Here is a 19,250-nt window from a genome sequence, read left to right on the forward strand (position 1 = left end):
ACGGCCTTCTGCAGGACACACTTCAGATGAGAGTTCTGTACTATACATATACTGCAGCTGTAAAAGTTCATTTCAATGCTCTGATTTATAATTTATGCTTTTCTTACCTCTTGCGAATGATATCTGTAATATTTCAGTAAGAGCAGGGCCGTAATTATGTTTGAAGGCTCCGAGGTCTGGCCCTTGGTACTCAGCTCTACAGAGGAAGAGCAGCACTGGCACAAACCAGCAACTGTGGCAAGTCTGAGAATAATGTCATTATAATTCAAATACCAAAACACACTAATTACATACACTCATTTCTGTATGGTAGAGAAAATGTCTTTGACGTCTACAAAACCAAAGCAGAGTTCTATACTATGACATTTTCATTGCATGCTGTAACAGGATTGTACGGAGGACACAGGAAATAGTGCCAGCACAGCATTTAGAGGCAGAGTCAGTTCTGCAGTTTTCAGGATCTTTAATGAAATAAACTCCAAGTAACACAAAAACTGAAAAACCTAGCTCAGTCCAGAGCTCTAGCACAAAACTAAACTGTTTCAGCCGGGCTGCTAGCCGGCCTACCGGTCTCAATCCTCTCCAATCGGAGACCTTAGGAAGGCGTGACCCTGCTCCTCCCGCAGCATGCTCTCCGCATGCTCTCTCTGATCAGCTTTCCTGCGTCACCTTTATTCATCTCCCTGATGAGGAGATCAGCTCCAGGTGTGTTCCTTCCCACACCTCATCCCAAAGCTCTCCTGAAGGAGTGGGTGGAGCCTTCTGGCTGGAATGTATACGCCTCTAATTACCCTGGAACTCAGCCCCTTACAATACCTTGAGATTTAAAAAAATATATTTTTCATTTCTCCTTATCACTTCTTTATGGCTTAAAATATGGCTATGACATATGACAGGTTGCAAGGCTGAGACAGACAACCATTCATGCTCACGTCACCTACAGGCAATTTAGAATCATCAACTAACCTAAGCTGCATGTCTTTGGACTGTGGGAGGAACCCGGAGAGAACCCACGCTGCCACAGGAAGAACATGCAAACTCCACACAGAAGGCCCGTCTACCCGAAGCCTGGCTCCTCTTGCAGTGAGGCGACAGTGCTATGTTATGACTATACTATACATATATACTATATTATTCATTTGATCACATACTCGTTATGTAAACATTTTTTAAGACCCAAAAGCAGGACTTGCAAAAGCTTGCAATTTGAACATGGTTTGTTGATGGTGGAAGGAGCAGGCAGAGAGAGCTTGAGCTGTACTACTATGACATCATTTTTTATGGCACACTAAATGATGTTTATACAAAACTTTTATGGTATACTATACAGTGAAATTCTTTATGATATTTTCATGCCATACTATATTTTTTATATTATGCCCCACCCATCAGGACTTAACTAAGCATTCACACCCACACGTATCCGAACACATGTCCACTGAACGAGCAGTTTGCAGTTCAAAGTTTGCTCAAGGACACGTAGACATGGACTGGAGGAGGCGGGGATCGAACCACCAGACAACCCAATGTGTGAAACATGTTGAACTTCTTCAATTCAATGTTGTTGAAATGTTGTTCTGTTTTGTGAAATGTGTCGTTTCCTGAAATGTTGCATTTTTTTGTTAAATGTTGTGTTTTGACACTCAAACCCAATGCCAGTTGATCGGGAAAAATGGCAAAACAGGAAGTGACTCAATTTATGACATAAAATAATTAATTTGAATATAAATTAAAATATTAATATAAATTGAATTAATATATTTTGTAAGATTGTAATTGCCTGTCGCGTGAGTACTGAATATATTTAGGATTCCTACATAAAAGGTATTAATGTACTACATTAGACATTTAGAATAACAAAGACAGTTCTAACATATTGAGTTCAAAAGTTGGTCTTTTTACTTTTACAATGAAACAGAAAATGTTGGCCACGTCGCTGTGCGAGACTGCCCACTGTGTTAAATAAAGTCATGACCTGTCGAGAGCTGCAGGAAAGATTGATTGTGTCTGAAAATGATCACCGTCTGTCTGCAGAGACTTTATCTCTGAACCCCAAAAAGAGTTTCCTTCCTGTTTTCACCCCTCTGCATTCCAGCATGGGAGGCTTGTTTCCACTTCGGAATGTTTATGGCTGGCCATGAGGAGAGCTCAGCCATGTTTCCACACAGTGAGGTATTGTACTACTGTGCTGCAAAGAAAGTCCCATGAGTCATTGCCTGCGACCTAGATTTGAAGGCTAAATGATGAGGAATTTGGAATTCTGCCCCTTCAAGACTACAGATAATAATAAAACACTTTTGCTTTGTGAAAACTTTATTTGGTGGAAAAAGCAACTGCCAAAAGCTGATATAGAGAAATGCCTTGTTGGCGACGTACATGTAAACATTTGGTTTCATACTAAAAGCACAAAGGGTCATGAACCAGAGCAGCCGCAGTGGTGAGACTATGTCAAAAAATCTGCTCACATTTTCTGCTCTTCATTCCAACAGAGTACATCGTTTAAACTTAATCAGCACATGTGGTTCACATTTGGTTATGGAAGGACAACTTACAGCAATAAAGAAACCTGCCAACCAACAACCATAGATAACATCACAATGTTTAATATCTGCTCGAACACTCTCTCAAACTTACACGTTGAGTTCACTGTGGTACCTGAAAATACAATTTGACACAAAGCATCAAATTTGGCAACTGCACTCAAATTAATATTAGTGTTTTACAATTTGTAATTCACCCTACTAAATGTTTACCGTGTGTTTATTATAGAGGCCCAGCAGCTGTGGTGCAGTCTTTTGCATGTGACAACGTCATGGAAAATGACCCATTCCCTACTTTCGGTAACATAAGGGGACATGCCTTTGTTGGCCAACAATTAGACAAAAGTTCAATTTCATCTCTGTGTCCAGTACGGAGATAAGTCTGGGATTATTCTTAGCTTGAGCACAAACAGTCAGTCTTAAAGCTATGCTAAAGCAGTCGTTCTATAGTAAAATGGATCAAATGAGTATATGAAAGAGGTCACTCCTAGTGACGGATCCACAGAGAATTAACACTTGTACATCTCCTGCCCAGCACCAAACTAAGCACTGTTTTCTTTCCCCTGCCTCCTGGTCCAGCCTCGCTCTCAGGCTCATTCACATGAATGGAGGAAGGAAGATAACTCTGGATTTGGCAATTAGTGTATTTTACAACTTTTAGGACCTGATCATTTAAATAATGGCTGTTCATTTGTTCGTACTGGGCAGTTGGTTTACCTAAAAACGTGACGGACCCGGAAATTGTAATTCCACCATTTGGCCACTGTGTAAAATTGCTCCAAAGCCTGGTGCTTCCCTGGAGGCTTGAACAAGTCAAGCTCACTGGGGGTCAGGTAGGCCCACAACCTTTTGTCCTCTCATCCTCAACCAGAGGGGCGAGACATGATGTATCATTCAAATGGAGAAAACGGCACAACCAATCCTCAAAGACATCCGTAGTCTTGTCCTCAGTTGTTGAAAGGTGACTCACATATTTAAGTAAAAATGAAGAAAGGGGGCTTGAGGGAGAATTTCAAACCCTGCCCATACCTATATGAATTGTTCATACTTTTACAGCCCACCTAAATCATAACAAAGTTGGGGGAAGATGTTTCAGGCAGAGGTGAGACCAAGTCATTGTCTCACAAATCACAAGAGTGTCTAGTCTTTACACTCAAGTCCCAAGTCAAGACAGGCAAGTCCTGAGTCAAGACTGACAAAGCCCTAAACTTTGAGTTTTGAGTCCTAAAGAAGTCCTTATGTGCTCTTCGCCCAATGAAATGCCTTTTTAACAGAGTAAATGGCACCAACTGGTGCTGTGTAACGTATTGTTAGTTCTTCATGTTTTTTCCTGCAACTTGTTGTCGGATTGGTTAAAAACAAAGTGGATCTGGGGAATTAAGTGTCAACTTCTGGGAATGAATAGTGTTAACGTTAGTTGATTCACTAAATGAAGGGAAATGAATTGATTCGTGGTGTAGAGGATTGCCTATTTGTTCTTGGGGTGCTAGCCAGATGTTCATCCAACAATTTCATGTTTGAGATTTTTTTTATGGTTAATCCCCCACATCAATACATGAATCATGGCCCCATACAGCTGCTTCTCTGAAATCAAGTAAAACACTATATCAGAATGCACTCAAATAATCAAGCAGTAATCAGAGCCACAATGCAAAGCTGTACCGGAGGTATAATGTAAAACCACACCCTACAAAAGTCAAGTCCTGATAATCAAATGCAAGTCCTAATAATATTCACTAAAAAACGGAGTCTAGAGTTGAGAGTTCTTTTTCGGGGATTTGGCAATACACACAAAAAAAAGTTTGTTTAGTTATTTCTCCGTGACTAAATTATCGTTCCAAACAAATCAAGTAAATTAACCCAACATCTCCGAAGCAGTCAGAGTCATCTACCGGTACCGGGAAGTTGATCAGTTTCGTGCGCATGCTTTTTAAATAACATCATCTTTCATCTTTGGGTTTGAGGGAAGTTATCCATTTTCAGGTGACAGTGAAGTCACTTGGAGTCGTTGGTGTTAATCAAGTCGAGTTGAAAGTCTTTGTTAAGTCATTTTTAAAGTCATCAGATTTGTCACTTGAGTCTGACTCGAGTCCAAGTCATGTGACCCGAGTCAACGCCTCTGGTTTGGGGACTGTTAGATGATCTGACAAGCACAACATACTGATGCCTCAACTTCCAAAGAAGTGTAAACTCAAGTTGTTAACTGGTAAGTTCCATGATATGCAGGTTTATGAGTTGTCATACGTTGTCAACATGATGGAACATTGCCAAAACAAATATTAAATCGAGGAAGCTATGCATTGCCTGTCTCGCATGTTTTTGTCGGATTATTTCTTTAAGGGTTTTTAGGATTGAGACCTAGAACAAGGAAGTCCATTAGAACCAATGTATTTCAGAGGTGATACAACTTTAGGGCTCAGATTGGATGGATCTGAGATACACCTTCATCCAGCCACACTCAAGCTGTACTACAGCACTTTGTTTGGGGCTATAGGAACTTATCTTCCAGCAAAAGATACAATGCAAGTCATCGTCATTTACAATAAAGGGTTTTAAAGTTTTGTAATGAAAGCTGCCTGGCCTAAATTCATTATCTTTTAATCAAACCTAAAATAAATCAGGTTTCATTGCAGGTTTCCCCAACTGTTAAGCAAACCCCCCCCCCGCAGCACTCTGTAATGGTTCCTCTTAATAACACTCACTCGTTGAGGTCAGGGTCCGTCCATCATATCTGCAGTGGACCACACTGGCTGATGATTAAATGCCAATATCGACAAAACTAAAACTAAAACCCTTTCTTCCTTTTTTTTGTGAATAAATGGTGCAAAGTGTAGTCCACTGTGCAAGACACAAGACACTTTGTTAAGAATCATCTATAGTCAAATGATAAGTGATGAAAGCAGAGTTGATGAAGGTGACTGAATTGTTAGGATTGCACTACGTTTTTAATGTATAATGACTTGAATACTTTGACGTACACAGACTTGATCTTATTAACCTCTATCATTCAATACAATTCTGTTTGTTCATTTGAAATTGAAGTTGCCATTGGTGCATTTATTTTTGGGTCAGACTGGCAATCACAAGCCACACCCAGTGACTCTCAGTATCCATCCATCCATTCAGCAAAGTAGTACAAAAACCAGTTCTGATGGGAAGCAATGCAGATTCTGGATGGACACTAGAGGGGTCATTGGAGTTTTGTGGACTTGTATTTATTTATGGAAGCTTTTGACCATGTCTGCCAGTCAGAAAACTGCTTTAGAGCAAATTCACCATAATCACCATCGTTTTAAAAATAAAATTATGGGAAATTATCAATTCAACTGTACATTCATCAACATTGCTTTTATCTTTTTGTGATGTGAATGATGTGAATGTGAGCCATGATTGCTTCATATGAACATCAGATTTCTGAGATACTTGTACAGCAAATGTGTCTACTGGTTCAACAATGTATAATCAAAGTGAAACATAACATATATTATAGGGTTTGGGTTTATGCCATTCTGTAGGGTGTACATGGACATGTTCCAACGTTGACCTGGTCTGAGCAGATGGAAGGCACAGCTGTACATCCTGGATACCAAAACTGCATTGCACCATGGGCTTCTTTTACTTTGGTACCGTTAATAGCCAGTTCCCAAAGTACCAGAAGAAGTGTGCGCTTGACAAAAGTTCCACTGCACTGATGCAGAGCTTCCACCATCCACCGTGTTCTTACATGTTGATCTAACTCCACATGAGAGAGGCGCTTCCGATGTCTACTGCATGATAACGTCAGGTTCGATGTTGAAGAGCAGATCATCATTGTCCCTCCTGACCTCCAGCAGAAGGGCTGTCTCCTCCTGCAGTGCCCCCTGCAGGTCGGCCGTGGCCATCAGCGGTTTGCCATTCAGTTTCACAATAATGTCACCATCTTTGATCCCGCCTCTGGAGACAAAGAGAGGAGTGAATAGAGCCTGTTACAAGTAAAGCATTCATTTTACTTCAGAAATGAGTAACAGACTGGATACTGCTTTGGTTTGAGGAATGAATATATAATAAAAACCTACTTCTGTGCAGGTGAGTGAGGTACAACTTCATGAACATAAATCCCACTGGTAACATCGGGGAAGTCTGGGTTCTGTTTAAGCTCTTCAATCAACCTGGAACCAACAAATATTATTATCATTATCATTCATTTCATTCATTATCATCTAAACAAAGTTCAGGAACCACAAGGTGTATAAATACTAATACATACTGTGTCTTTATTTAACCTTTATGTATGAGAGCCTCATTGCCTTGTTTTCAAGTGTCAGAGTCCTGACTCAGACTGATAGATAACACAAAATATGAATTTAACAAAGATAAAAAATGTTTGACAACTAAATTTTCAAATTCAACACATAACAGATTTAATTATAGGAGCGACCCAGATGGCACCCTAAAACCACCCATACTTGTCCGATCTAAAATCATAAACCAATGAATAGCACGAGTCTAAAACACACACAATTCAATTTACACAGAGAGAGAAAATGTTGCAATTTAAGCTAACCTCTAAATACAGACAGTTTCGGCGAGAGGCAGCGGTATACATGAAGCTTTTACCAAGTTTACAATATACAGAATCAAAGGCACGTAAGCACTGAAGAGATGCATGTAGAGTGCATCCTCATGGTCAAGCAAAGACGAACAAAATGGCTGAAACAAGCTACCATTAAGCTGAGATATGCCTGGTTTCAAAAATAAAAACTGAATTGCCTGTGAAAGGAGAAACATTCCTCATAGTTAGCCACGGCCTGTTACAGTGGTTGGGTGGTCCAATAACTTCAAGAGCTGTGGATTTAGATGCTGCTGCTGTAACCTGCTGTGAGCTGGAAACCTGTGGTCTATTATGTAACATACTTTGAAAAAGGGCAGCAGTTGAGTATTTTGACAAAATTGAAAATTGATTATTCAATTAACAACATAAGATGCCATCACTCTATTGTTATCTCTTTTCCTATTCACACAATAGTTGTCATTAGTTTAGACTTACGCTGGTGTGATGGTCAGCATCCTGATTCCAATGAAGCGTTTCTTTATTGACCTTACATCTGAAAGAGACTCCAGTTAGTTTCTGTATATTCAGCGGGACACTTGAAGATGTTTAATCCTGGCCCAATGACATCACTGTCAGACACACCTTTGCTGTGCTTGTCGAGTGAATCGTTGAGGAAGCGAGTGATCCTGTCGGAGGGAATGGCAAATGAGATTCCTGCTGCAACCTTCAGGGTGTTGATGCCAATCACCTCCCCATCCTCAAATACAGAGACGCAGCAGGACAAAGTCAATGACCATTTACATTTTCAGAATGTTAGGGTAATTTTTTTATCTCAAGGCAAATTACAGATAGTACAACCGTAGAAAAGGTTTCTTAGGTTGGTGTGATCGAGAATAAGCTGTTAGTGCAAAGCCACCAGCACGAAGCCAAATGCAGTGGTTGTGCAATTTGTATTTGAAGTGAACAACCAAACCCAGGCGAGAGAGAAAGGTATTTTACAGCAAACAAGCTTTGAGGTAGGAAACCAAAAGCTCACCAAATTGACAAGAGGTCCTCCTGAATTCCCATACTGTGAAGGAAAACACAAAACAACAGTACTGTAGTGTAAAAACTGGACAATCTCACAACGTACAATATGGCATTTTTACAACTTACTGCACCGCTAAACAATCATTTTGACTCAAAGCACATGTTTTCTGCCTTGCTGTATTCTCACGTTGATTATAGCATCCGTCTGGATGTAGTCCATGTCGGAGTCCCTGAGGCCCAGCTCCTTGCCGTCTCTCTGGGCGGTGCTGACGATGCCTGTGGTGACGGTGTTCTGGAGGGCGAAGGGGCTGCCAATGGCAACCACGAACTCCCCGGGCCTCAGGTCTGCACTGTGGCCCAGAAACAATATGGGCAGTTTCATCTGGGAGGAGGCACAAAGGGTAAGATAACGCTGTAGCAGGATGTAGGATATTAGTTTCAAGCCTGAAAGCTAACCAGGTACATCTCGCTGTAAATAAAATAGCGGCGTGCACCTTGTTGAACCCAGAGGTCAAAACCAGAGGTTGCACTGCAATGTAAAAGACAATCATAAAGTATTATTGAGGCAATAACTTTTAATGTTCACCTCCATACGCAGTTTTTGTTTTTCCGTCTCTTCAACATTATTGGTCATAAAATGTGCATGCTTAGAGAGCAAAAGTACAAAAATATAATACTGCTTGTGAGAAATTGAACTTTCCGTTAATCTGTGCTGCATTCCTCTTTCACAGCTGCTCCTCTGCTCATGAATCTTCCATACGCAAAATGACACAAAATGACCTTGTGCCAGAAGCCTGTACATTTACACGTTTCACACTCAGGAAATACAACCCAATGTGTGTTAAAACAAAAACTGCAATGACTTCAGTTTGTGACAGACAAAAGTTTTAACTGCTAATTTAACAGTTCCAAGAACCCAGTGTGCAAGTATAGCAAATAGAGGTTATAAAACCTCACATGAGCAACAATCTGTCTGGAACATGAAGACAAATTAAATGAAGTATGGAAAACCATGAATAACAGCCTGATGATGATGATAACGGCTGTAAAACATACACAGTCAATAAAAGCACATCTGTAAAGTCCAACATGACCTTAAGTATCACTATGCAGCAATATACTGTGCGATATATACCAAAGAAAGCAGGTTGTAAGGAGACACAGGGAAAAGGGGGAGGGGCTATGACGAGAAGACGGGAAAGGGAGAAAAAGGAGCTGAGTAGAAACACATGCTGAGCAGACAGATGGTGTGACTAAAGGAGAGGAGGAATGGGCAGGAAGGGTTGCTTTAAGGTGGAGCACTTTTGGATCGTGTTTCTCTCTCTCACTCCTCCCTGTGCTGGTCCCGATCCAGCTCTCTCAGCTCTAATGCAGAGATGTCAACTGAGGTTCAACTCATATTGGTTTTCGAAAGCAGATATTTTTGTACTGGATAACCCACCCATCGGTGTCCTTACCTCTACAAACACATCTTGTGTGGCGAAGAATTGTCCAATGATTGTTCAGTGATGTATATATACATTACACAGTATATATATATATACTGTATACACGGTATACTTTCACTAAACTATTGGAACAAGATGATAGGGTGATCAAGGTGGAACCGATTAGAATTTGGTTAGTAATTAGAGATTTACTTTTACAGCAAAACTATATGCAGGATGCAGTCTTCAAAAATATTATTGGAAAATTAAATAAATATCTCACATGAGCATAAGATGCAGTAAATCAGCAAACTAATACAATTTGGGAATTGAGCAGACTAAGAAAAAAGCCTATAATCCCTGAGCTGGTGCGAGCTGTGGGTGTTGCTGTGCAGTCTGCTGGAAGTATTCGGTGTCACCTCAAGGGTGCTTTGGATTCTGACTGTTGGTCAGACACACACTGTAAACACACATATTTAGTCTGCTGATGTTGGCGAAATGCCAGAAAAGTCTCATCACGCTGCTGGAGTTCTACATCATTTTAAACAGACACTGGTTTGTTTACATCCACAGTTTATCCTTAAAACTACAGTTGATAACTTTAATAAAAATAACTTTTGATCATATTTGGTCAAGCTGTCACTATGTAATGACAGTATTACATGAGACAGATATTCCTTTTAATGCTCCTAATGGCATTAGCAAGTATCCACCACGCACAGAGCTTGTGAACCTTTGTGAACTCTGGTCAAACTGTCAAACTAGGCTAATCATATATGAATAAAGAATCTCTTACTGCATTGCCTTTCTCTCGCCTCAAATGTTTTCTGAAACATATTCTAGTGTTTGGATGTAAAATGAAATAGTTGGCTCTACTGGGCCACCATGTTGAAAACAGTCAACATGATAATTATAGGAGATCTAAATACATTTTCAGCCAATATATAAACTTCCCTGCTTGACAAAAATCCTGGAATCACTGGTAAATAACCAATGCAAAGCATTTCCCTCCAAATATCCTGTTTTGAGCCCCCAGTCTAGTTTCAGATCTATAGTACCATACCTCTGACTCTGTACAACTTGCTGTTGAGAACCTACAACTTTCCTTTAGTGCTTTTTAAAATACAATAGTCCATTTTTAGCTAGTCCTTGATGCAGGCTAAACAAAGCTAATGCTTATTGATTTGAACAATTTTCACCTATGCACATTGATTGGTAGGAATACTGAGAGAGTAGCAGAGTATGAATCCCGAGGTATTTTTCTTGAAGAATCATTTACATTTAAATACATTTACATATCCTTTTAAAAATCTCATCAACAAACTCGGTCAACAACTTAACATCAACAGAAAGAGATCCACCTTCCTATTGAAGTGCAGAACAAAAGTTGAGACAGTCTCAGTCAGCGGAGATTACTATTGGTCTGTCCTCTCTGGCAAACAGGCGTAATCGACACCTGTATCTTTCCATCTATATGTCCCTTATTGGACATTCATCACCCTATATAACGTCCATGCTATGGAACATTTACCCTGATGCATATCCCCACTTTACCTCCACCAGTACTTTTTTAGTTGAAGGTTCTGTGTTGCTTGTTTATTCTCATGTGAGTAGATGGTCTATCTCAGAGCGGCAGCAACACTATTTCATTCCGTTCTAATCTATTGCTAGTTGAGAACATCCCATAAAGCTGTGCACTTACCTGTGAATTGATTTTGATGGTAGCGATGTCTGACTTCTTGTCAATGTCTTTGATGTTGGCTTCATATACATCACCATTATGCATCTGGACCTGCAAGGAAGAACGGAAGAAATGTAACATCTCAAATGAAATCTAATTCATAGAATAGGATTTGGTTTGATTCGTATTTTTGAAGTTAGCTTTGTATCAGATATAGTATTATCCAACACTCAATGTTCTGCAGTGCCCTATGCATCTTCTAAATAACCGAGCTAAATTGTGTTTGAGCCAATGGTGGTTCAACCAGATATCATCTTTTAAGGTCATTGCCAACATCTTGAATTTGCAAATAGCCAGTATTTGGTGCCAATGTTAAACGTTGATATATTCGTCCATTTGAGTGCTAAACATTGACAAGTATTGAGGATTTAACATCAAATTGTTAACCCTGTTACAATGGATGAATCCACGAAAGAAACCTGAATAACAATTTAAAAAACGTGCATTCTCATAATTGTTTTCTTTCTGAGAGTTAGAAGAGAAGATCCATATTAACGCCTTGTACAGAACTAGAGTCAGGACGCAGTTAGCCTAGCATAGCATAAAGAAGTGGAAGTAGAGGGAAACTGCTGGCCACTAAGATAAACTGATGTTTTTTAAGAAATAGTTCCAGCATGTAACTCCTCCTTCAACCAAAATGTGTCGTTTTTACATTCCTGTTTGTGTGCAGATTACATAGAAGATACAACATGTTCATCAGTGAGCCTTAGAGGTATTGGTAGGTGTATCTTTTTACTGTGGATGGAGTCAGGCAAGGCCGACCATGTCCTTACTCCAGCTCTGTTTTTTCTAATTCATCCTCACAGTCTTCTTTTCACCCAAGGATACTATTGGCAAATCAATTTCAATACAACTTGAGTTGACTTAGTAAGGACTAAGCATGTGGGAAATGTGAGCATTTAAAGTGAAGCATAAATGATTAAAACAGTATTTCATTACCTTGAGGTGCTGTTGACCGGACACTGGTGTGGTGCTGGATACTACGTGGGCGTTGGTAACAATCAGTCCGTTATCTGACATCACAAACCCAGATCCACTAGAAAGAGGGATGTTCCGACCGAAGAGAGGATGCCTGGGGTGTGAATAAAACAATGGTTTGTACTGAAATGCTAACACAACCCCTCCAAACACACGTACACACAGCCAGTACCTGAGGAAGAGTTCGATGTGGACCACAGCAGGGGCGATTTTCTCCACCACGTCGGCTATGAAGTTGAACTTGTAACGAGGACTGGCAGCATGTGAAGGACCTATACTGGCAAGAAGAATTATGTATTTCAACACTTTGATATAGGGATAATCAAATAAAATGAAGACTGGTATAAGCAAGAAGAAAGCCTGTTCCAGTAATCTAATAATAATCATGGGTAACTTTCTCAATGTCGTGAACTGGAAGGATTGATGTAAAGGTGGCAGGAAATGAGCTTTTTGTGAACTCAAACATAAACACAAGTCAAAACGGAGTCCTAAATTCTTGCACATCGGCATTAGATGGCTAGATAACGGAATGTTTTGACAATAACAGTAGAAAGATTAGCAAAGATTAATATCTCAGATTTGTTTAGGTTCATCCAGTCTACTGAAATGATTAGGATTAAAAGAAAGGCACACCTCCAATACTAGCATGGGAATCAAGGACTGACCCCTGCGCTACTCCATTAAACACTGGGTGGACAGTGTAGGAATAGTTACCAATCATGACAGAAACCTTCATGTCAGGTGAAGTACACCGAGTACGATTAGAACCACACCACTGACCCACAGCACTTAAATGGAACAGCACTTCCCAGAATGTTGCATCCATCAGACTGTCATAGTGGCACAAAGCAGTGTTGCTTGTGTTGTACGGTGATGTTGCCAGACTGACATTTTAAAATGAATTGTTTGATTGTATGTGGTTCCTAAGAAGCTGCTCAGAGAGAGCTGCAAGAGTCGTGAGCCGATTCGGACCAATAGTAATAACTTCCGTTTATAAAGTGGAATCCACACAAGATGATACATACTAGGCAGCTAGCTCATTTTGACCCTTTAGGGCCTCCATACTTAACAACCTCTGATGGTGGCAACTAAACCCTTTTTCACGGAGTTCTCTGGCTGACTTCCTGATGTGCAGTGAACACAGTCGAATGTAAGGAGAGTTAATCTGGGTCAGGACATTGCAAAGCAGTCCCCTCTGTTCCACGACCCAAACAATAACAAACCCACCTGGTGGCACAAACCTGGCAGCACTGATGGAAAACCAAGTTAGCTTTGCCAGGATCATAACCTCCTTCACTGCTCCACCAGTAATGATGAGTTACACGTTGTTGCTAAAGTACTGTACACTGCTGAGCCAAGTTGGCTTTCAGGGTTTGTGATTTTAGACTGAAACAAGATTCTCAAATGACAGACAGTATCCAAACCAAATGCTGTAGCCAGTGGGTTTATGTTTTTGACATAACTGGTCTTTAGGATTTCACATTTCTTAATACACAGCCTTTAAATATCATTCAATCACCATTCAAATATTTTCTTCAAAGGGAAAAACCTAATCAATTAATAAATCTCCACAAAGCTAAACTGCAGAGTCTGCGATTATTTCGCTACAAGCCTTTCATCTCACACGCAGTCTTTTGATCCACTGGTATTAAGTGCAGCTTCAATTTCCACATTGCCGTAGATCCCCATGGCAGGAGTAGAGCCCTGCCCCAAGTCAAAATGTTTGTTTGTTTCCATTAATAAGGTAATGTTCACTTTCATAAGAAAGAGAGAAAACACTGCTGTTGCTGCTGGTAGAGAGTTCAAATAAATGAGCAGAGGGGCGGGTGTTTAAAACAACACATGCGAAAACTGTCATGACCTGCAATGGAGTTAGAATCACTTACACGAGACATTTGGGAAAGACCCAAGAATACAACTGTACTAAACACATTTAAGTTGATTAATCGAGGTTTTAAAGCTCCGCTACTGATTTGGGGGACAAACTTGCTTGGTAAAAGAAAATGATGCTGAATGATTTACCACAAGCGATTTGGGAGTTGGGACTTGCAGGTCAGTCACCCATATATTTTTAGTTAGCCACGCCCGTAAGCATGCAACGCTCCAGTGACATGGTGTGTGTGTGTGTGTGTGTGTGTGTGTGTGTGTGTGTGTGTGTGTGTGTGTGTGTGCCAGCCACATACCCTTTAAAACCTTGACAAAATAAAGGGTTTGTGATCAAAGGGAAATGTAAATAGAGTCTGCCACAACTCTGGGCTGCAGGGACTTCCTGTTTCCTCAGTTGATATCTCACATTGGTATGTGTGTGTGTGTGTGTGTGTGTGTGTGTGTGTGTGTGTGTGTGTGTGTTTCAGATGATTGTAACCCCTTGAGCAGGGGATTGTGGGGATGATTGTAACAGTCAGCAGCAATCTGTTTCATTCATCAGCACCGAACAGACGGTCTGTCCGTCTGTCCGTCCAACGCATCGTATCCTGGCCCGACATGTACTGTGGCTACGTGTTGTACTTAATAGGATGCTTCCAAATGTTTTCTCTGACTGTTCCTTTAACGTCAGCATCAGGCAAATGTAACAATTAATTACAACACATAGCTACGTTTTGAACAAAAACATAGACTATTGCCTGACAAATTGCAGGAATTAATCAGCTGATGATGATCACAGAAAGGAATTTGATTTTATAACTCATTACATTCGTATGTGTATTACAACGTGTGGAGTCAAACTGTAGAATTCTCTGGGGAATTCAATGTTATTCAATGTAAGAAAATACAAGCTTGACGAGTGAAGTTTGCGCTTCGTCTTTTAGCTTCAACACACTAAAGCTCGTAAATGTAAAAGACAACAAAACTGTCTGCAAGTGGCCTTTCACAGTGTGCAGAGCTGAACTCAGTGGCTGGAGGAGATGAAACTGACCCTCTCCCTTTGTTTGGAACAGTGTGGTGAATGTATTTAGCTGCAGTCTGTGAAACGCTTCCTCCAAGCAGCCGTCGTGCTCTACTTTTACAAGTTAAGCTTGTGAGAGGGAGAGATGGTGAGAAAGTGAGACAAACGAAGAAAGTAAAACATGTAGTGAAGGAAGGATGATTATTTAACGGCCAGTAACTTTTCTCCCCGCTATGTTTTGAATGGTGACGGCAGTCTAATAAACTGGAGAGCTGTGGGTAGGAGCCTGTATATCAGTGTGACAGAGGAAATGAGGAACATGTGCAGAAGTGTGGACAGGAGAATGACTGTAAAACAGCAGATGCTGGAACTGGTCCACAAGATACTGGCCATGTGTGTGCTTGTATGTGTGTGTGTTTCTGCCATCATGCACACCATATTTATTATCTCTGCCAGGTCGTAAGCCTGTGGGGAGATTATGCGTTCGGTCATGTGTGTGTGTGTGTGCGTGTGTGTCTGTCAACAGCTAATCTCCCATACTGCTGGACCCATCAGCCTGATATATATTTTTTATGCTCCTTTCAAGGCCCTCTAATAGTTGTGGTGATTCACAATTTTTGAAAAACATTTTATTGACTGTTTTATACCGTCATTGGCTGCTGACTCCTCACTCCTCTTAACCGGCCGGTCGGGGTCGCAAGTAATAAACAATCGCTTAGGTAGCAAAAGGCATTTCCTGCAATCAGCTCGGTTAAAAACAATAGTTAGGCACAAATTGGTATGTATAAATCTGCAACTTTTCAGTGCTAATTAATACTGGGAGATCATCGAATCAGATCAGATCATCTTTAAGTTTCATCCTCTGGGGACAACCAGTCTATGTACAAAAGTTCTTGGCAATCCACCCAATAGCTGCCAAGATATTTTACTCCAAACCAAAGTGGTTCGATGTATCAACTGACTAATATTGCTATCCATTATAAACTTCTAGAATGTAGATCTGGTTGCCCCTTACATGAGGAACGTTGTTTACGGAGAAAGGCCTGTACATGAACTCTGTGTTTGGGTTGAGGGAATTATCTAGGTCAGTCTCCAGGACAGACGAACATCTCTTTACAAGAGGTGTGGTTCATTCCAAATAACTGGTTCTGGGCCGCTTTAACAGGCTGTTAAACCTGCACCTGCCCTCTAACCAGTATTTATTGCTGCTGTGAATCATTACTCTGGTGACCTTATTAATCTGGCTCTTATTAGTGTGGAGACAGGGCGGTTTGTTGAGGTGGGGGTTAAGGCCCGGACCGCACACTCTACCGATGAGTCAACATGATTGTGGGAAACACATTTCGACTCTAATGACAGCAGACTGAGGCTCACTTTTGGCCTCAGAAATAGCAGCAAGTAAAAACAACTGTTATCGGTGAAGTGCTAAAGTGCAGAAGTTTTTTTTTTCTGGTGTTTTTTGTTCCCAAACAGAGGAGGGCCAACCCTGATGTACCACCAACAGAGACTTACGTATGTGGCTAAGTGTAAATGAAAGTGTCTTAAATCTCATTTGGATTTTATCCGGATACATTTAAGATGACGGATGGATTGGCACATAATGTTTCTTTTAACGGAGACATAACATAATTAGTTACATAAAAGTCAACAGGTTGTCTACTCTACTGGGAAGGCCAAAGCTCTGCTCTATTGATGCCCCAGTGACTTATTGGCAAACAAGGCAACTGTTGTACTGTACTTTGATGCAAACATCGAACCATCAGAGAAGTATTGGACGAAGCATTTTGGTTTCGTCACCAGCGATGGGAAAATTGTTGGAGAAGGTATTGCTGTTTTTCTACAACATATATTTTTATTTTTATTTTCTCCTTTTTGAAATAAAAGTTGGCTTATTAATATAATTGCTCGGTTATTTTATTTTATTACATTGTATATATTGTGCATTTTCTACACTTAATATTTTTATTTTATTGTGTAACCCTGTTTGCTGCTGCCACAGACAAATTTCCCCTTGGGGATGAATAAAGTACTATTCTATTCTATTCTATTCTATTCTAATTTATTTCTGAAGATAATATAACAGAAAATCAAAGTAGTTTTTGTAAAGGGCTCTGCTTAGGGTCCTACAAATATCTGGTCCGGCCCTGCAGTGCTTCACCGACTGTCTGATTAACTAAATGATGCCATCAATGCGTAAATCGTACCTGTGCTGTTCTCACACGGTCCCTTCTGGACCTGGGTGATGCCCGTTAGTCCCTGCTGCAGCGCCTTCCAGCTGTTCGTCTTCAGCTGGCACACGTTGCCGTACGTCTTCCCGTCGCTGCCGCACACGTCCAGGCGGAACCTGCACCGACAGAAGCCCTTGGAGAGCCGCTTGCCCCCCGGGTGTTTGCACTCCAGTCCGTCCCCACAAGGCAGGTCGTCCTTGCGTCCGCACATTTCTCCCTCCGCCTGGGCGCACACCAGGCAGCAGTTGCAGCGGTCCGGCACGTAGCCGCTGGGGCAGCCGGGGCTCGGACAGGTACTCACATCGCACCGCGTCGGACACTTGTCTTTTGGCTGTGCGCCGGCGGACTCCTTGAGGTACAGGAACACGGCTGTGTATAGGAGGACTTGCATTCTTAATGGAAGATTTTCAGCGGATAGAGACGAAGAGAAGAGAAGTTTACGCGGAGATCACAATCCCTGGCTCCGCACTGCTCATCACTTTCTGGGGACGTTGCAGAAAGAAATCCACACACACGGAAGACAGAAAGACAAACGTCCCCTTAGTTTTGAAAAATACATCAGAATAAAGCGATCCTGATATTTAAAATTGGACAGTGAGTCTGTTATTGTTATTTTGCAGCCGTGCGTAATTGCGCGTCCAGCGGCGAACCAGCTGTTGGTAGAAAGCATCCAGTGAAGTGAAACTGGGTGTTTTCTGTCTGTCCAATGCACATCCACTCAGTTGGCAGGAGGAGCGCCTCTAGCAGCGAGGCTGGAGAGAGGGAGGAGATGTGGGAGGGAGCTGCGCTCTTGGAGGCGTGGCGAAGGAGCTCCGATGTTACCGTGTATGACCTCAGAATCATCCTGCCGTCATACATTTTTGGCAGGTCTAGTGGGTGCAGTAATGAGGGAGGCTGTTGAAGTTCTGAGGTCCCCTTAATGCACCAACGATTTTCTATCAATTTTAATAGATTTCATGTATTATGTTAAAATAGCAATAGCAAAGTTTTTTTGCTTTAACTTCTCATTATGAATTACCATAGAACATATTTGTATTGCCTTGATTGTTTTATAGTGTTTTGTATTCAAAGTTGTGAGAAACTTTTAACTGGTTATGAATCAGTCTCAGTTTAATCCTGATCCTCTATAAGACCTCCATCAGTAAATGAGACCATGGTCTATTTCTATATAGTTATTATTAATTCTCGTCATCGGTGACACCGCGTCAGATTCCGCACAAAATCAAATGAAACTATGCAGGTTCACCAGAAACTCCTCCGGTCCCCGCTGGTAGCCAACACCAACACCACATTGCCAGAGCCCCAGGCCGTATTGCTGGACCTGCTGGAGGGAAGGGAGGCACTGGGAGAACCAGAACCAGGACTGAGCATGGAACACTGTCAGACATCCTGCAGTAAAATGAGAGTTTTTCTAAAGGGAGTCTGGTGCTCAAAAACACCACCATGGGGACGGCCAAATATCATCAAAAAAGGAAAGTTCCTGGTAGTAACTTTAAACTTTCCATAAATGAGGAAATGTAATTTGTAGATTCTAAAAAAATGACGCAATATTGGTAGTTAGTTAGTGGTTGGCGGGTCAATGCACCGACATACATTATTTTCCTTTAACCCCAACTCCAGTCATTCTTTTGATGGATCGTCTGTTCAGGAACATTTGAGACATCCTTAAATGTTTGACGTCAGCAGCCCATGTGAGCCAAATTATGGCGTAGAACTGTAAGCCCTCTCAACCAATGAGTCGGCTCCACTACACAGACCCTTGAATCCCAGAGACAGAACTCAGCTTCATGTGCTTGCTGCTTTTCTTTTTTCCCCCCTTTTTTTCCAAAACATGAAGCCATTCTTGGGTGCAGACTGGGGATATGTGGACGACTGGACGTGCTTTCATA

The 19,250-nt window shown here is 41.2% G+C and overlaps 1 protein-coding gene across 1 annotated transcript; it reads right to left on the reverse strand.

The window, feature by feature from the left end:
* Positions 1–2,521: 2,521 nt before the first annotated feature.
* htra3b (HtrA serine peptidase 3b) lies at positions 2,522–18,068 on the reverse strand. Its single transcript, XM_031851025.1, has 10 exons — positions 17,338–18,068; positions 12,419–12,518; positions 12,208–12,340; positions 11,230–11,319; positions 8,288–8,482; positions 8,108–8,140; positions 7,714–7,828; positions 7,567–7,624; positions 6,596–6,688; positions 2,522–6,473 (listed from the first exon to the last, which is right to left on the reverse strand). The coding sequence occupies exons 1-10, from the start codon at positions 17,750–17,752 to the stop codon at positions 6,305–6,307; spliced, it is 1,401 nt and encodes a 466-aa protein (XP_031706885.1). The 5' UTR covers positions 17,753–18,068; the 3' UTR covers positions 2,522–6,304.
* Between the last annotated feature and the right edge of the window lie 1,182 nt (positions 18,069–19,250).

Source organism: Anarrhichthys ocellatus, unplaced genomic scaffold, assembly GCF_004355925.1.
Source record: "Anarrhichthys ocellatus isolate YVR2014 unplaced genomic scaffold, GSC_Weel_1.0 scaffold11, whole genome shotgun sequence".
NCBI classification, from domain to species: Eukaryota; Metazoa; Chordata; class Actinopteri; order Perciformes; family Anarhichadidae; genus Anarrhichthys; species Anarrhichthys ocellatus.

Excerpts from the sequence above, each read along its gene's own strand:
- htra3b (XM_031851025.1), bottom strand. The coding sequence starts at position 17,752 with ATGCAAGTCCTCCTATACACAGCCGTGTTCCTGTACCTCAAGGAGTCC. Across the intron at positions 12,341-12,418 it reads CACATCGAACTCTTCCTCAG|GCATCCTCTCTTCGGTCGGA; the intron begins GTACTGGCTGTG and ends TTCACACCCCAG. Across the intron at positions 8,141-8,287 it reads AGACGGATGCTATAATCAAC|TATGGGAATTCAGGAGGACC; the intron begins GTGAGAATACAG and ends TTTCCTTCACAG.